The 15,501-nt window shown below is 44.2% G+C and overlaps 1 protein-coding gene across 2 annotated transcripts in view; it reads right to left on the bottom strand.

The window, feature by feature from the left end:
- Nucleotides 1-201: 201 nt before the first annotated feature.
- SYN2 (synapsin II) overlaps nt 202-15,501 on the bottom strand; it is a 122,345-nt gene continuing 107,045 nt past the window's right edge. For both annotated transcript variants that reach the window (XM_036431145.2, XM_036431146.2), the window contains exons 11-13: nt 8,292-8,352; nt 4,034-4,283; nt 202-1,119 (exon numbers count right to left, since the gene is read on the bottom strand). In XM_036431145.2, coding sequence (XP_036287038.1) covers nt 984-1,119; nt 4,034-4,283; nt 8,292-8,352 — 447 coding nt within the window. In that variant the 3' untranslated portion in view covers nt 202-983. The remainder of the gene's footprint in view (nt 1,120-4,033; nt 4,284-8,291; nt 8,353-15,501) is intronic.

Below are 15,501 nucleotides of genomic sequence, written 5' to 3'. Positions count from 1 at the left end.
AACGACGGGCATACTTTCATTCAATTGGAAATAGTTGTACACTCACAATCACATTCACAAAGAAGCAAAATCACACATAATAACACAAACAGTTTCACTCTCCTAGGTTTTTCCCTTCCCTGAACTCCCAAAAACGCACACATGCCTCACATACACTCAGTCAAAAGGGTAGCTTAGGGGAGACCTCATGGCTGAATCAAATGCTGGTTAATGCTGCTGTTTTTATTATACCAAATGTCTTAACATTTATTTTGAGATGAACACAAAACTTGATATACTGCTGTTACAGTGTCATGCATTCTCCACAGTGCAGCTTCGGAGCTCAAGATCACTGCAGCACACACAAAAGAACTGCACTCCAGAGAGGGGAAGGGGAAAACTTCAGATCCTTGTTCTCTCCAGTATCAGTAGACTAAAGGTGCTTCACTATGACAGCAGCCAAGGAATCTCATGTGCTGGGCAGGTGTGTTTTCAACAGCTAATCAGGTGTGTCTGACAAGGGATCCAGGTGTGGGTAAGTTCCTAACACCAAGAATATTTTGGATTAAGTATATACTCCCCACATAGGCAGCACTGACTAAAGGAGAGGGGGCATGCTTAGCACTACATCTGAGTTAGGTTAAGCTACCAGGAGTCCTCAATGAAGGGAGTCCTGGTTTCACAAGGAAGAATAAGACATGATGGCGCTGTCACAATAAGGCCACTAAGCTCACACCAAACGATGACCTCAGAGAATGCACTCGTAACTACAGAAAAGCAGCTCTATTCTCTCTGATGTCAGGTGCCCCTCGCTGACTAGGCACCTGCCCTGAGACCTTCTGATGATCTTTTCAGAAGCTGCACATCACTTAGCACAATGGGGCAGAGGAAGGGGCCACACAAGTCAAGGTCATGGGACATCACTACAAAACGTGGCTGACTGTTGCTGGCAAATGTCTCAGATGCCTTTCCCGGTTAGGCCAGGTGCCCACGTGTCTGAAGAGCTAATCTGAAAAGAGGCTGGCAAAGGACTTCCTCAAGCTCCTGATGGTCTCTGCTTTGGCTTCATCCTCATTGGTTGAAGACCGGAAGAAGGAGGACTCAGAGAAGCTGAAGGCATTTGTCAGGGACTGCGACTTGCTTGAAGATAAAAACCAGAGAGAATGTGAGAGGGTGGTGTTCCCAGCAAGTTAGGAAAGGACGATCACATGAGGATACACAACTGGAACCCCCACTCCCACCCAAGGGAGCCCACAGTGATAGAAAGCCAGTAGGGATTGTGCTGCCACAATCCTGGGAGGCTCCTGTGCTATTTTCTTCACCTTCACTACTGCTAAAACAGGAAAGGTTGGGGGCAGTGAGGGAGAGAGGAAGGAGGAGGAAAAGGAAGAAGGGGAAAAAGAGAGAGCAGGGAAAGAGGAAGAAGGGGTGACTCAAAGGATGTTTCTTTTATTTAATGCTAAAGAGCCAACAGACTAAATTTCCGAGACCTCAACTTGGTAAGTACTAATCTAGGACTCACACCCTTCCCCTCTGAGGAGATGTAACAACTAGGGACCCATGGACTTTTGCACTCTCTTTTCCATGAATTGTCAAGTAGTGTGGAGTCAGCATCAGAAGAACTGAGTCAGTTTTGATTCTGCCACTCACTTACTCTTGACCTTAGGCAAGCCATTGCCTCTCTGGTATTTGGTTTTTATTTGTGGTCTGTAGTTGTTTGGTAAAATAATCTCTAGGTCTTTTTAGAGCTTTTTATATTCTGCTTTTTTCTTTGATTCCAACAAAACCTTTGACTTGGTACAAACTCTAGTGCTCAATTTGCCTTGAGCATTAAAGTGAATGTAATCACTCTTTGCAGCCTTCCTCAAAGGAATGCTAGTATAAGGTCTGTGAGGCTCCAGGTGTCCAGGGGCAAGAGACATAGTCAGCCCTTCACATTCACAGATTTAACCAACTGGGTACCAAACATATCTGAAAAAATAAATCCCAGGTAATTCTTAAAAGCAAACTTGAATATGCCGTAACAGTACACTGAAGCCATGGGAATGAAGATGTGAAAGCATACCTGGCTGTAGGTTATATGCAAATATAGGTTATATGCAAATACTACACAATTTTACATAAGGAACTTGAGCATTCTCTAATTTGGTATCTGCAGGGGGTCCTGGAACCAATCCCCCATGGACACTGAGGGACAACTCTACTCATCAGGCCAACACAAGGTTGTTAGGCACTTTTCTACTGGGGAAAAATAAATCACACACATTTTAGGGACTGATTTATCCCTTGAGAGATTAGCAATTCAGAGGAAAAAAAACCTCAAGAAGGTTGAGGGAAGAGGGAAGGCTAAGCCCAGAACTTTGGAAGAGGATACAGTCTAGTCTCTCCAGTGGCCCATCTTCTCTCTCCCCCCCCCCCCCTCTCTCTCTCTCTCTCTCTCTCTCTCTCTCTCTCATTTTTATTTATTTCAACTGTGTCCCTTTCCTGCCAGTTTGTGTCTCCAGAACTTTTTTCCTGGTGCTTTAAAACTCCCAGCTCTCCCCTAAATTCAAGGTGCAGCCCCAGAAACTTCATTCTACAGAAGTATGAGCAGTTTCTCACTTCCTGCAGTGACTGTGAAAATTGTCCTGCTTTTCATTAGGCTAGAGATGAACCACAACATGCTGGCCTCTGGGAAGGGGGGACTCATTTGCACACACAAGTTGAGGGACTGGGTAGAAGCCTTCCTCATCAGAGGGTGGTGTTATTCAACAACTTAAGCAGTGGACAACTCAAAAATCTGCCCTCAAACTGGGGCCAAAATTGGCTACTGAGAAGGTAGGAGAGACTAAAAAGTCAGCATACAGAAAAACAAACAAACAAACAAGCCAACAAAAATAAAACTGGGTTGAAGGGAGGTTATGGGACATGTGAGATAAGAAATGTGTCACTGGCCAGAGCAGCGGGAGCTGGAGCGGGTGATGCTCCTCCTGCCATGTCGGATTGGAAAACCCAGAGAAAGTGGTCATCTGGAGCCCCTGATTCCTAATTCTGGCTATGCCACTAACAAGCAGAGTGGCTTTAAAAATGAAAATTAGTTGAATCTCTCTGAGCTGTGTTTTCTCATTTATGTGATGGCTAGACATACTCTAAAAGTGCCTCATTTGAACTCCAAAATTCTATGGCCCCCTATTCTCCCTCCTTAAAGATTCTCATTATTTTACTCTGAGAAGCACAGAAGGGTCTATACCATCCCCCAAAGGATGTCTGTGCTAACAGTGATGCAGAGCACCTTCTGGGGAAATTGAAGAGAGGTACCTCTGATTCTGGTGGAGCAGTTCTTCTCAGTTGTACTATTTCCTAGGGGTTCTCAGTTCTTCCTCTGAAGCAGGGCAGTGTAATGGGGGCTTCTAGAGATTTTCCTGGGAGTAAGAGAACCCCAGAGGACGCAGTTGCTCAGGGTCTCTATCTGAACCCTTCTTAGATGACCACACCAGAAACTGACCTCTCTCTGAGAAAGCTCAGAGTAAAAAAGTTGAAATGGATTTAACTACTTCTCTCTTTTCCTCCTGAGCAGCCTTGCTAATTACATACCGTAAACTGTGAGTCAGAGGCAGCAAAGAAGATTTTTTTAAAAAAGAGAGAGAGAGAGAGAGAGAGAAGGAAATAGGAAAAAGAGTAGGAGATAGGATTAAAAACAAAACACCCTAAGGTAGTACAAGAATAGAAGGGGTAGTATATCTGCCTTATTGTCACTCCCCAGTAAGAAAGGGGAGGGTTTGAGCTTCTAGCTAGTCTTTAGACTTTCACTTCCCTCTTTCCTATCTTCCCTAATCAACCCTAAAGAGGCCCCCCCTCATCATCAATAACAACAAAAACCCCACACACAACAGAAAACCAAAAAAAAAATAAAAAATAAAACCCAAAACCAAAACCCAAAAAAAAACCCCCACAAAAATATCTGTGGAGGAGGAAGAGGCCTGACTGAAGGTGCTTTCTAGCACCTCTGGAGCCCAAGGCCTGCGAGGAAGGGCAGGAAGAGGGGCGGGGAAGCAGCTGCTGAGTTGTCTCTTACTTGAGCTGTGGGTGAGGCTGGGGCTTCTGTGGTGGAGCAGCCGGGGGTGGCTGGGCCTCTGCCAGGGAGCTGCTGCTGGAGGGTGCATCTCCGTGGGTGGTGGGGCCGCCCGGCAGCTGAGGAGCCGAGGAGGAGGAGGAAGAAGAGGAGGAGGAAGAGGAGGAAGGTGGCACTGATGGTCCCCGGGGGAGTCGGCGTGGAGGCAGCACCTTGCCTGGGGGTTGCATTCCTTGGGGTTGCCCAGAGCCCCCTAGGTTCAGTACAAGAAAAACTTCATAATTTAACTGTATCAAAGGGTTTTCTTGTTAAAATCTATGTCTCAAAGAGTATGATTAATTACTGAAAGGATAAGCTCCGCATCAAGAAGCCACCCGAGGCTCTGAAGGACTCCAGAGCGAGTTCCTGGTTACTCTCATATATTGCCATTACTTGCTTTTCCTCAGAGACACAGCACCTCAGACACAGCAGAAGTCGGGGGACAGGGAAGAAACCATGGGATGAGTGGCTTCAATCAAAGGTGAGCTCTTTACAGAAGACCCCGCCGACCAGAGGGGCCCCACCTCTCTTCCCCAGAGGTTCCTCGTGGTTTTCTAGGAGGTCTCAAGTTCCCCACAGCAGACACAGTACAGGGCAGTGGAAAGAGCTGTGGTCTGGGAATCAGAAAACTCAAAATATAGTATATCAGTGACTCCTTGAGCAAGTCAGGAAACTTTTCTGGGCCTCTGTGTTTCTAACCATAAAACTGTTTAAAAAAATAAGGCCTACTTGTAGTTTTCTTTTAAGATGGCAGTGTTTCAAAGATGGTAATAGATGAGAAGGTTCTTCAAAAAGTATTCTATGCTTTACGATCATTGACTTACATTGTTTTATGGAACTCGCCTTCGTACTGCTCTGAGGCTTCATGTGTCCGATTCCCACCCCCCACCCCGTAAGGGCTTCATTTTAGTATTAGCTCATGGCCATGACTAAGATAAACATTTTGTTTCCAGTAACTCGTTTGCTTTTTAGTAGCATCCTCAGGGGCTTCAGTCCTCTTCAGGTGAATATGGTAAAATTCTACAGAAATCCAAGCCCCATTTTCCTCTGAAGATGTTGTGGGCACCACCTGGTAGAGAAGACTCCCCCACCTCCACCCCCTCAAAGAGGACCAGGTCACCCTTCTCCCAGCATGAGACAGAAAACCATCTGTGATCCGGAAAGAAAAAAGTCACCCTTCCTCTGGAGATTAATAGACAGTACGTGTGGTACCAATGGCTCCGATTTTTCTGAGGGTGGTTACTATAGTCAGGAGTCAAAACATGTCCCATCGGCACATACAGACTAGTAGAAATGACACATAATTGGCCTAGAGATCCAATTTCTCAGTCGAAATTTTAGTGTCCACATCCATGGGCCTACTGGAAGGAGTGGTTTATAGAAACTCAACAGCAGCCAAAAGTTGTGTTGTAACTTAGTTTTCTAAAAATTCCAGAACACCTGTACCCTCTGGAGAGGCAAAATTCTATGTCTATATCATTGTGCACCCATGACTGTTGGCCCATTTATCACCAATTATCAATTATCCACTTTATCATCAATTAACAATTAATATTAGGGTTAGTTACACATAAATATATAAATGAATGAATGAAAATTTTCATGTTTAAGAATTCCCAGGTTCAAATTAGATAACTAGCGAAGAGAACAGGTTAGCAGATTATTTCATATTAACCAGTTTTTGCCTTTTAAAAGTTTGGTATTATTTGTATTAACATCTTCTTATAAAATATTTCACGTTGATAGCTCAGCATCTTGTACCAGAAATCTGAAAGCTTTCCCACCTTGTACAGAGATGCTTGAATAGCCAGAAACTTTACAACTTAACACTGAAGACAGATATAACTTTTCCTTTATTGCACATTAAGCTGTACAAGAGAGTCACAAGAGAGGTACTTCAATCACACTTCCAGCATTAGCTGAGGTTCTCACGCTGGGTCAGTACAAAAAAAAAAGGGGGACGACATCAGAAAAGAAATGGGTACAAAACACCTGAATGGCAATCCTATACTGCGATGCTTATGTCCCCCAGGCCATAGAGTTGTCCCTTAGCATGCTGCCTGAGGTCACATGACAGTCAGGTTACGCTGTCTACTTGTGTTTGGCAGTTTTTTCTCCCACCTGAGAGACGTTGGCTGATACCACCCTGGAACCTGACTGAATTCAAATAGCAACTTTGTGTTTGTGGTTCACAAATGTCACATGAAAAGCACCTGTATGTTCACACTGAGAACATGCAGAGAAGCAACATCACTATCAGCTCACCACTTGGACAAAAATAATAAAGAAAGAAAGAAATTCCTCCATTCAGGGAAATGTTGCTTTATTCCTTTCTATCATTTTATCAGATTGGGAGGTACTGAAGGGCCTGATTCTTAGGCAACTCACCTGAAAGAGTGTAAATGCATCTATGTATATATTTACAACAGATCGATTACCATCATCATCTAAAGAAGGGATCAGAGACAAGCACATTCACACTCAGTGTATTTCCCTGTCGCCTCTGAATTTGCCAGCAACCCAAGGAGAAACCAGAGCAGTGCCCCTTGACATATAAATCATGTTACATACCACCAACACTAGTTATTCCTCAGACCTGATAATCCAGAACAGTGACATATCAGTATAGAAGTGAAAGGGAATGTAAAAGTAGAGCCAGAAGCACTTCTTCTGAAAGGCAAACTGCTGGCATGAACTTCCATGAACCATGATGCTAGAGGAGGCCACTTGGTGCCCATTCCCAGCCTGGCTAGGAGGTGGCAAGATGAGGCATTGAACCCGAGGCCTGCATTAATTAACTGCTTCATCACTGCCCAGGAGCTGAGTATTGGAGGAAAGAGAACTAGTGAGGGTTCTTCAAGAGCCACAGCTGTGCAGCCTTTGCCCCAAACACGCACAAGGTAACATCTGAATGAGACAGTTTTTCCCTAGAAAGATAAAGCTCTGTATACTTTAGACTCCAGAGGGCTCTCATAACAGCAGAAAACTAGAGCAGAAGTCCACGTCAGAGTTCTGTAGGCAGTGCACCAACTCAAGTGAAATGGGACATTTTAAATTTGGTCTCATGTTATGATGCCTCAGGAGAGGCCAACAGCTGAATGGCCCCAATCCTTCCCAGACTTTTAGTAGCTCCCTGCATTCTATGTCTAAAATTGCTAAAGAATCATCTCTGTACATAGGTCAAGCTTTGGGAATACAAAACAGCTCAGTTCTACAAAAGCACACACATGGCCAATTCAGAAACAGCAACAAAGAAGAAACAACTTGGGAGGACTGAAATCAACACAGAAAATACTCACAAGTTCACCTGGATATTGCACATTGGCGGCCCCATTTTTTTTTTTTTTTCTAATCTTAAAGCTAATTGTTTAATAATAAAAACAAAGGGTACACTGGGATGTAAACTACAAACCACATTCCTAGAATAGCTTCTTTGTTTCATGTCATCACTGAAAACACAAGAACTCTACAGGCACAGCCAGCATATTCACATATACTCAAACTGCACCAAATTTTAGCAAATGGAGAAAAAGGTGAATGGCTTCAGATTCAACGGATGAAGCTATGGAAATTAGACCTTGGAAATCTCTTAAACTTCTATCTAGTCATGCAGAAAGAAAGCGAAAAGCACAGTTCATTGAAGATCCCAAGCACATTCATGGAGGTAAGCAGGGGGTGGGGTGAGGTGGTTTAATCTGAGCCTGGACTGGGGAGGAGAAGGGGTTATAGGAGGAGAGAAGGAGGAGTGGAGTTGGGTTTTATTTTTGTGGTCTTTGTTTCTCTCCTGTCCATCCCCTAGTCCTATTTCACCCCACATTATGTAATACTTTAAAAAATATATCAAACCACCCAGAAGGTAGAGTCACACTGGACTTTGGAGAGGCACGATTCTTTTGTACACTGTTGACAAACAGGTCTGGAATCACAAGTTATACAGAGAAATGTCAGTGAGCATTACAAGCACGAACAGGAACAGGTAAACAACCAGACAGAGGAGCTGACACTGCATAGGAAAAACACAGTCCAGTCAGCATTGAAAGAACGCAGAAATGGCACCAATGGGAGGGTAAGTTGTTTCCCTCCCCACTTTCCTTTCTTTCCTTATTTGTTTTTGGCTTAAAATTTCTGCTTTGAAAAATTAACTACCAATCACTTTAAGAAGCTTGGACTTGCTTTGGCCCTACTGCAATGCCATTACAGTCGAGAATATACTGTAAACAACCTTGGGGGGCTGGCCGCTGAGGTGGGGTCTTGCTCGAGTCCGGATCCTTAAGTGTTCCACTCTGGAAGACAAAAATGTAAAAGAGATAAAAAGAAAACTCTAAGCAGATTCCAAAGAGAAGCCCCATGGCTTTGTAGTAGGGCTGCAGTGGGATCTGTGGGATCTGGTCCCAAGGCTTCTGCTGTTTCAGAAATAATTTTCAGCCTAGGCTGTTGCTGGCATGCAGGTGTAGGCAGTCTGGGGCTTAGAACTACTCTGATACAGTGTATCCACCCCTTTTTCATTTCGTCCCTTTTAAGACTTATAAGAAGCTTTGAGTCTTCCATCAGCATTTGGTTTCTTCTATATGATCTGCCTGATGTCCAGCTTCCGCTCATACTCACAGGCCTGGCTTCCTGAAGAAAAGGGAAAGATCAACACCAAACTCCAAAGAGCAGGCTGTGCTTTCAGCGACTCCAGGGACTAAAGAAGTGGGGGGGGGGGGGGGGGGGCCGGGGTGCAGGAGCAGGGAGGACCCTGGACCAGGTGACCAGCCTCACTTGGCTCTCTTCTCATGTGGAGTTAACTCCAGGGTGGGATCAGCTCTGGAAAGGACTCAGGGTTCAGAGCCACTCTTTGGGCTGGCTACACCTCCTACAGGGAGGGACTTGAAGGAGGGGACAGTTGTTTGCTTTCCAGAACCTTTCTTACCCAGAGGGAAGAAGTATGATGTTCATGTTTGTAAAAGTGTTCAAGGCCAAGCTGTTTTTCTCTCAGACAGCATCGTTACATTTTACCCAACAACATGGCTCCACTCCCATGCTTCCTCTCCTCCCAGCTGTGATTCTGATTATGCCCTAACAGGATTAACGATGCATGTGACTTCAGTTTGTCTAACATTTGTATGAAAGGCGGTGAGCGCTTGGAGCTTGAATTCAGCATAGGGGAAATGCTCTCTAAAGCCGGAAGGCTGCCAAGTGTGCCGATGGTGATGTCAGAAAGGGAGCTTCTGAGGCAGGGCTGTGAAATGGGCTTTGTGTGTCTTCAGCATTCTCCCACTTCCTCTTTTAGTGCTCCTCTCCCCTTGTGACATGCCCCCCCAACCCTACTCCCACATTAAAATTGTTTCTCCTCCTGTTCCCCATTTCCCATGGGGCTCCAATTCTGGCCATCTATCTTCTCTTCTGCCTATTGAAGCCCATTTTCAGCTCTACTGCCAGGAGAAGTGTTACCCTTTCTAGTATCATGGTCTTTTAAATAACCGTGATGCCTAAAACTATTGTACTAAGAATTTCAGATAGAAGGAGGTAGGGAGCCTTTGAAATGTCCTTAGTGCCAACACATCAGAGTCATCCCTTATACCTATAATCCCCAGTTTCTCAAAGATCACAGCAAGAACATAAACTTTTCTTTCCCTTTCTTCCAAGCACTCTCATGAGATCTGCAAGAGTTGGTCTGAGCCCAGGCACTGAAATACCCACACCCAATAAGCTAGCTAGAGAACCATTGCCTCCAGTCAGCCATTGAGACCCAGCATGTTTCCCTCATCACATCCAAAATTCACCATCTTCTCTTGGCCAACCCTGATCAGGCCTATATTATGTCTTGCTTAGACTTCCAAAATAGTCTCCTCATTCTTTAGATTCTTACCTCTCCAATTTATCTTCTCCATGGCTACTTATCCTTCTAAACGCCTTCCCTAACACTACTGCACTAAATAATTTATAATTAACACTATATATATGCTAAGTAACATGGACACTTTTATACAGCATTTACCTTAAACTTCACTACAGTTCTAATATGGATGCTATTATCGACACCTCTAATTTTAGATAAGGAAATTGAAGTCAGGTAATTTGTCCAGGGTCTTACAGTGGTGGCTAATGCAACAGGACTGTGAGCCCTGACAGTCTGATGCTTACCTCTTCTTTTCATTGCTTACAGAATAACATCCACACTCTTTAGGCTGACATCAGGAACTTTCATCAGCATAGTTGGAATTGACCCTGCTAGCCTTCTCTCTCCCTCATGTCCTAAACACACCAGCTCCCATCAGGCCTGACCCCTCACTGTTTATTCTCTAGTCTAGGCCACTTCATAGAGGTCTAAGCCACTTCATAGTGCATGGAGGTGTAAGTCATGAAATCTCCCCTTCTGACTGCCTCTTTTCATTGTCATCTCCTCTCTGAAATCCTATAATAGCATTTAGGAGACTTATACTACTGAAAGGGACATTTGCAGTGCTAATGTTAACATGAAGACTGGGATGATGCTTCTGAGAAAACTGCCAAATCCTTAAGGGCAAGGACTATGTATCTTCAACTTCTCATGAATTCCTAACAATGTCCTTCCCTCCCCCCACCCTGAAAAGTTGGGATATATGGCCTGATATGTGAGTTCTTTATTAAAAAGTTAAAAGAGCTCGGGCTGCACCCTAGCTGATGTGGCTCAGTTGATTAGAGTGCTGTCTCTGTATACTGAAAGCTCACATGTTCAATCCCAGGTCGGGTACATACAGGAGGTAACCAATCGATGTTTCTCTCTCTCCCTCCCCATCCTTTACTCTCTCTAATAAAATATCCTCAGGTTAGGATTTAAAAAAACAAACAAACAAAAAAACAAACCCTGGTCAGATAGCTCTATTGGTTGGAATGTCATCCTGCACACCAAAAGGTTGAGGGCTCAATTCCTGGTCAGAGCTCATACCTAAGATTTCATGTTTGATGCCCAGTCAGGAGGCAACCAACTGATGTTTCTTTCTCACATTGATGTTTATTCCTCTCTCTTTCTCTCACTCTCTCCCTTTCTCTTTCTCTCTCAAACCAATAAATATATCCTCAAGTGAGGATTTTTTAAAAGTTCAAGTAGAATTAGGAGCCTGGCGAGTGTGGCTCAGTCATTGAGCTTTGACCCATGTACCAGGAAATCGCCAGTTCGATTCTGGGTCAAGGCATATGTTCAGGTTGTGGGCTTGATCTCTAGGAGGGGGCATGTAGGAGGCAGCCGATTGATGTTGATATCTCTCTCTCACTGATTATTTCATCTCTCCCTTTCCCTTCCTCTCTCTCCAAAATCCATAAAAATATATTTTAAAAAATAGAATTGGGAATATTTTTGAATATTCAAAACTATCATCATTTTACCAACATCATTAAGCACAGGACTGAGCATATAAGAGGTCCTTAGTAAAAACCTTATTAAGTAAATGAACATGCAACAATAACTACAATGAAAATCCAAAATGAAGCAGAATATGAGTCTTTTAAGAGAAAAATGTTGGTAAATCCTAGATGTTAAGCCATATTTTATTTGGTATTAACTCTGGTGAGCAGCTCTGAAAATGCTCTGGTTAGGGAATTAAACTCAAGGCCTGCTACACGTGCCTATATATCAGGCAGAGAATGTAAAGTCAAACAAGCTTCAAAGCAGCAGTAATTGCTTACATCAAGACTATTTAACCAGCCAAGTTTAGGACACATAAGTCTCAACAGTTCTTTCCTATTAAGATCTCTTCCTTCTCTTAACTTGGCTGACAACTGGATAAGAAGTCTGGGGCCAGGATATAATGTTTGGAAATGGGAGCACAGGATAACAGGTTGCTTTTTAACCTGCATTCCTGACATGCTCAGATGGGCCTGGGTATTAACCCTAGGCCCAACACACACACACACACACACACACACACACACACACGGCCATCTAGGTCTACTTTAAAATTGGGTAGCAGAGTGACTGAGGAATTAGGCTTTTTGATTAGGAAGGCCTTGGGTTAATCTAAACCTGCCACTTACTACTTTGTGACCTTGGGCAAGTTATTTTGCTCCTCAGCACCTGCCTTTCTTCAAAAGGTCTTTGTGATATAAAGTGAGATTGATTATCTATCTAGATATTTATAAGCACCTGGCCCCCATAGGTGCTACATAAAACACAACAGATGATGGGATGGTAATATTAAGCGGCCTTTTCTTTGGAAGTTCCATTGTTTCCTAGGTCTCACTCCCATGATGGAATACCCCCTGCAGTGTGCTCCCATTCCAGGGCTTCAGAGAATTTTATTCTGTTGTGATGTTACAAACCTCCCCTGGGCTCCCTGACAAGCCATCAGTGCCATGGCCTCAATGCCTGAGAGAGATATTCAGATGAAAAACAGCAAAATTCAAATACTTTGTGGAACCATTAGACTGACTCTTGCCAGGGCCTCCCTCAAGGCTTCACTGATGTGACTGCCAGTGAATTACTGTGGACAATGGAAAAGAACAGTTTAAGATGTCCTTCATATGTTTCTCCTCTATGGAAGACCATAGAGCACAAGGGCAGAACCAGGATCAATGGGCAGAAATTCCAGAAGAGCAGACTTTCTCTTATTGGAAGAATTTTCTACAGTAAAAACAATGCAAGTGACTGTTTTGGGAAGTGGGCATCTTCAGGCAGAAGCTAGAGAATTGCCTGACAAAACTGTTGCAGATAATATTCCTTCATTATGATATAGAGTAGATGAACACCACAGTTTCTTCCAATCCTGAAACTCTATGATTCCAGGAGAGCCTTTAAAATCCTATATATATATAAAGCTCTAATGGGAGAATTCCAGACTTTTACAGAAGGAAGTGACAGGAGTCACTACCATGAAGGCTGGCCCTAGCTCTCCTCAGCCACAGAAGTATACAAATAAGATACTCAAAGATGAACTGAACCCAAAAGTTCCCTTCCCAAAGCCTAAGGGGAAGAGCTCCCAGAGGTAGTCTTTTGGGCTGGAGCCTGGGAATGTGCCTTGGCCACCCTTGTCTGGCGCCTTGGGAGTTCTGTCCTCAGCTCCACTGAGGTTATGGACTGAGGACTTCCCAGGGGCAATAGGAGGCGGGAGGAGAGTCCCCTAGGACTGTCCCATGCCAGCTTGAGACTCTCTGCCTCCACCCACAAGCCTTCCATCTGCTGGAGCTGAGGGCCTATTCCCTGTGGGGATTGGCTACCATGAGATCTGTCTCCAGTCACCAAGAGCCTCATGGGATGCCAGATTCCAGAGAAGTCTGGCCACTCTGGCGTCACTGCCAAAGTCTGGCCTGTAGCCAGCCCACAGCAGGAACTCATGGCCAGACTGAGCTGCAGTTTCCCTCAGGAAGTTGGGTTTACTTAAACAGGTAAGAATGTGAAGTCCAACGCTTGTGTTCAGGCGCACCCACAAGAGCAGGGGGAATAAATGGGCTTTTAGCAGCATAAAGAAAAAAAAACAATACCCCTGGGCTTAGAGGCTAACAACAAGTTCAGAGGGTGTCAGTTTGTAATAGTGCTTCCAAAAACACGATGCAGCTGGTGGTTCAACAGTGTCTCAAAAAGGGGAAATCACAAGTCCACTGCTCTTTAAGCTGATAAACTTCACAAGAAGACACTGCAACCAGTTCTGGGTATCTCTTTTAAGGCGGACTCTGGTGGAATAAAATGGGTACATGGAGCAGATAGGATGGTGAGAACTGTGGAAATGACATGTTTCCTAATGTGAATTTGATGTTACTTAATCTCTGAGTCTCAGTTTCCCACATTGGCTGGTGGTAAAGATTTAATGAGATAACTATGAAAGCACTGAGGACTAAATTAATCAAATATATGAGCTCTGAACAAGATCAAGGGCTTACTTGGGTGGTAGTGAGTCTCCTGGGACTAGAGAAATTTAAGCAGGGTCTGGACAACCTCTGGTCAGAGGTGCTATATCTTTGTAAGCAGATGACTTCTATAGACTCTACTGGCTCTAGGCTTCCATTAATTCTTTCATGATTTTTTTAGTTCTTCAGGTGTCTGAGAAATAGGACAAGCCCTTCATAGATGCAGAGGCTTGGGCCCAGAAAGATCCCATGGCTACTGGGCCTGAGTAGACATGACTTGCAGGCACAGGCTTTGAGTGGTTTAGCAAGGAGAATATGCAGCTGCACTCCAGCAAAGCTGATTAAACTAGTGTCCTACTATGCTGAATCCACTGGGCTTTAGTGATGAGAGAAGTCAAGAAGATAAGAGTTGGTGATGCTCAGAGACTCCTTCAGGTTGGGAGGAGAGTAAGGTTTTCCATTATACAGGGTCAAGAGTCAAAAAGACCAGCTCTATCCAGTCTTACCATCCCCTGTACTCTAGTAGGAGCATCAAAAGGGAACAGTGTATGGTATTATAGGGCAAGGGACCAGAATATCTAGCTCTCTTGTTATAAGCTGTATGACCTTGGGCAAATCATTTGTATTCTCTTTGCTGATGTGAAACAGAGATAGAAATAGCCCAAACCTTCTTACCTAGGGTTGTATGACTCAAAATAATGGCTGTGCTTTATAAATTGTAAAGTGCTAGCCAAGTAACTATGTAAGTTGGCATCATCACTATTATTTAAATAATAATATCAATCCAAAGGAAAGAATTTCTAGTGGTAGGATTTCATGCATCAATGGAGAAGATATTGTTTGGTGGCTTCCTGTCACATGGTGCATAGAAGTTGAGTATGTAGGAGATTCTGGGCTAAGCTATACCATGTTCTTTGCATATCACTGACCACATTCCTTGATCATCTATTCCAGCCAGCAAGGTCTCTGAAAATATAGAAAAGTCATTTCAGAAACAGTAAATATTTGCTCTTGAAGTTATTGGAAAGTAAATTACTGGACTGATAGAGAAATTAAGCCCATGATGATTTGTGGGGTTTTTGTCAAAGACACCTTTAATTTGTTATCCTGTGGCTTTCAGCAGACAAGCTGGGAGGCAGGAGCTACTGTCTAGGTCCCAGCAGGGTGGAAAGATGAGGAAGGAAAGACATTATGTGACTCAACTCTTGAGAGCTGTTGGCCTGGATCCAGCTGCCCCCACCAAGGAGGAAGGCCTTGCTCAGCATATCTGAGACAGGAAATTAGGAAAGGGTCTCAGGGTCTGGCCCCAGGAAAGAGGCCAGGCCAAGCTCCTTGCTGGTCACACCACAGAACTATTCTGATCAGCTCCCCTAGGCCCCGCTCTCCCGGTCTAGGACCCTAGGGGGAATGAGGCAGCAGGAAGGAATGTGGTCAGAAGGTTGTAGGTTCAGTCAGAGCAAGGGGAACAGCATGTTTTCAGGGATCTTTCTGGGATGACCTCTGCAGTTGCCAATGCCCACCTTCCTTCCTCTGAAAGGTTATATAAAAGTTGCCCAAGGATGAGCTCCTCTTCCTTCTTTTGTGAGGCGAATGTCTGTTCTGAGGGCAGAGCTCATCTCCTGGATTGGGGC

This window comes from Pipistrellus kuhlii, unplaced genomic scaffold, assembly GCF_014108245.1.
Source record: "Pipistrellus kuhlii isolate mPipKuh1 unplaced genomic scaffold, mPipKuh1.p scaffold_m20_p_11, whole genome shotgun sequence".
In the NCBI taxonomy this organism is placed as follows: Eukaryota; Metazoa; Chordata; class Mammalia; order Chiroptera; family Vespertilionidae; genus Pipistrellus; species Pipistrellus kuhlii.
The sequence above is the reverse complement of the archived record's forward strand: the minus strand, read 5'-3'. Positions and strand labels throughout refer to the sequence as shown.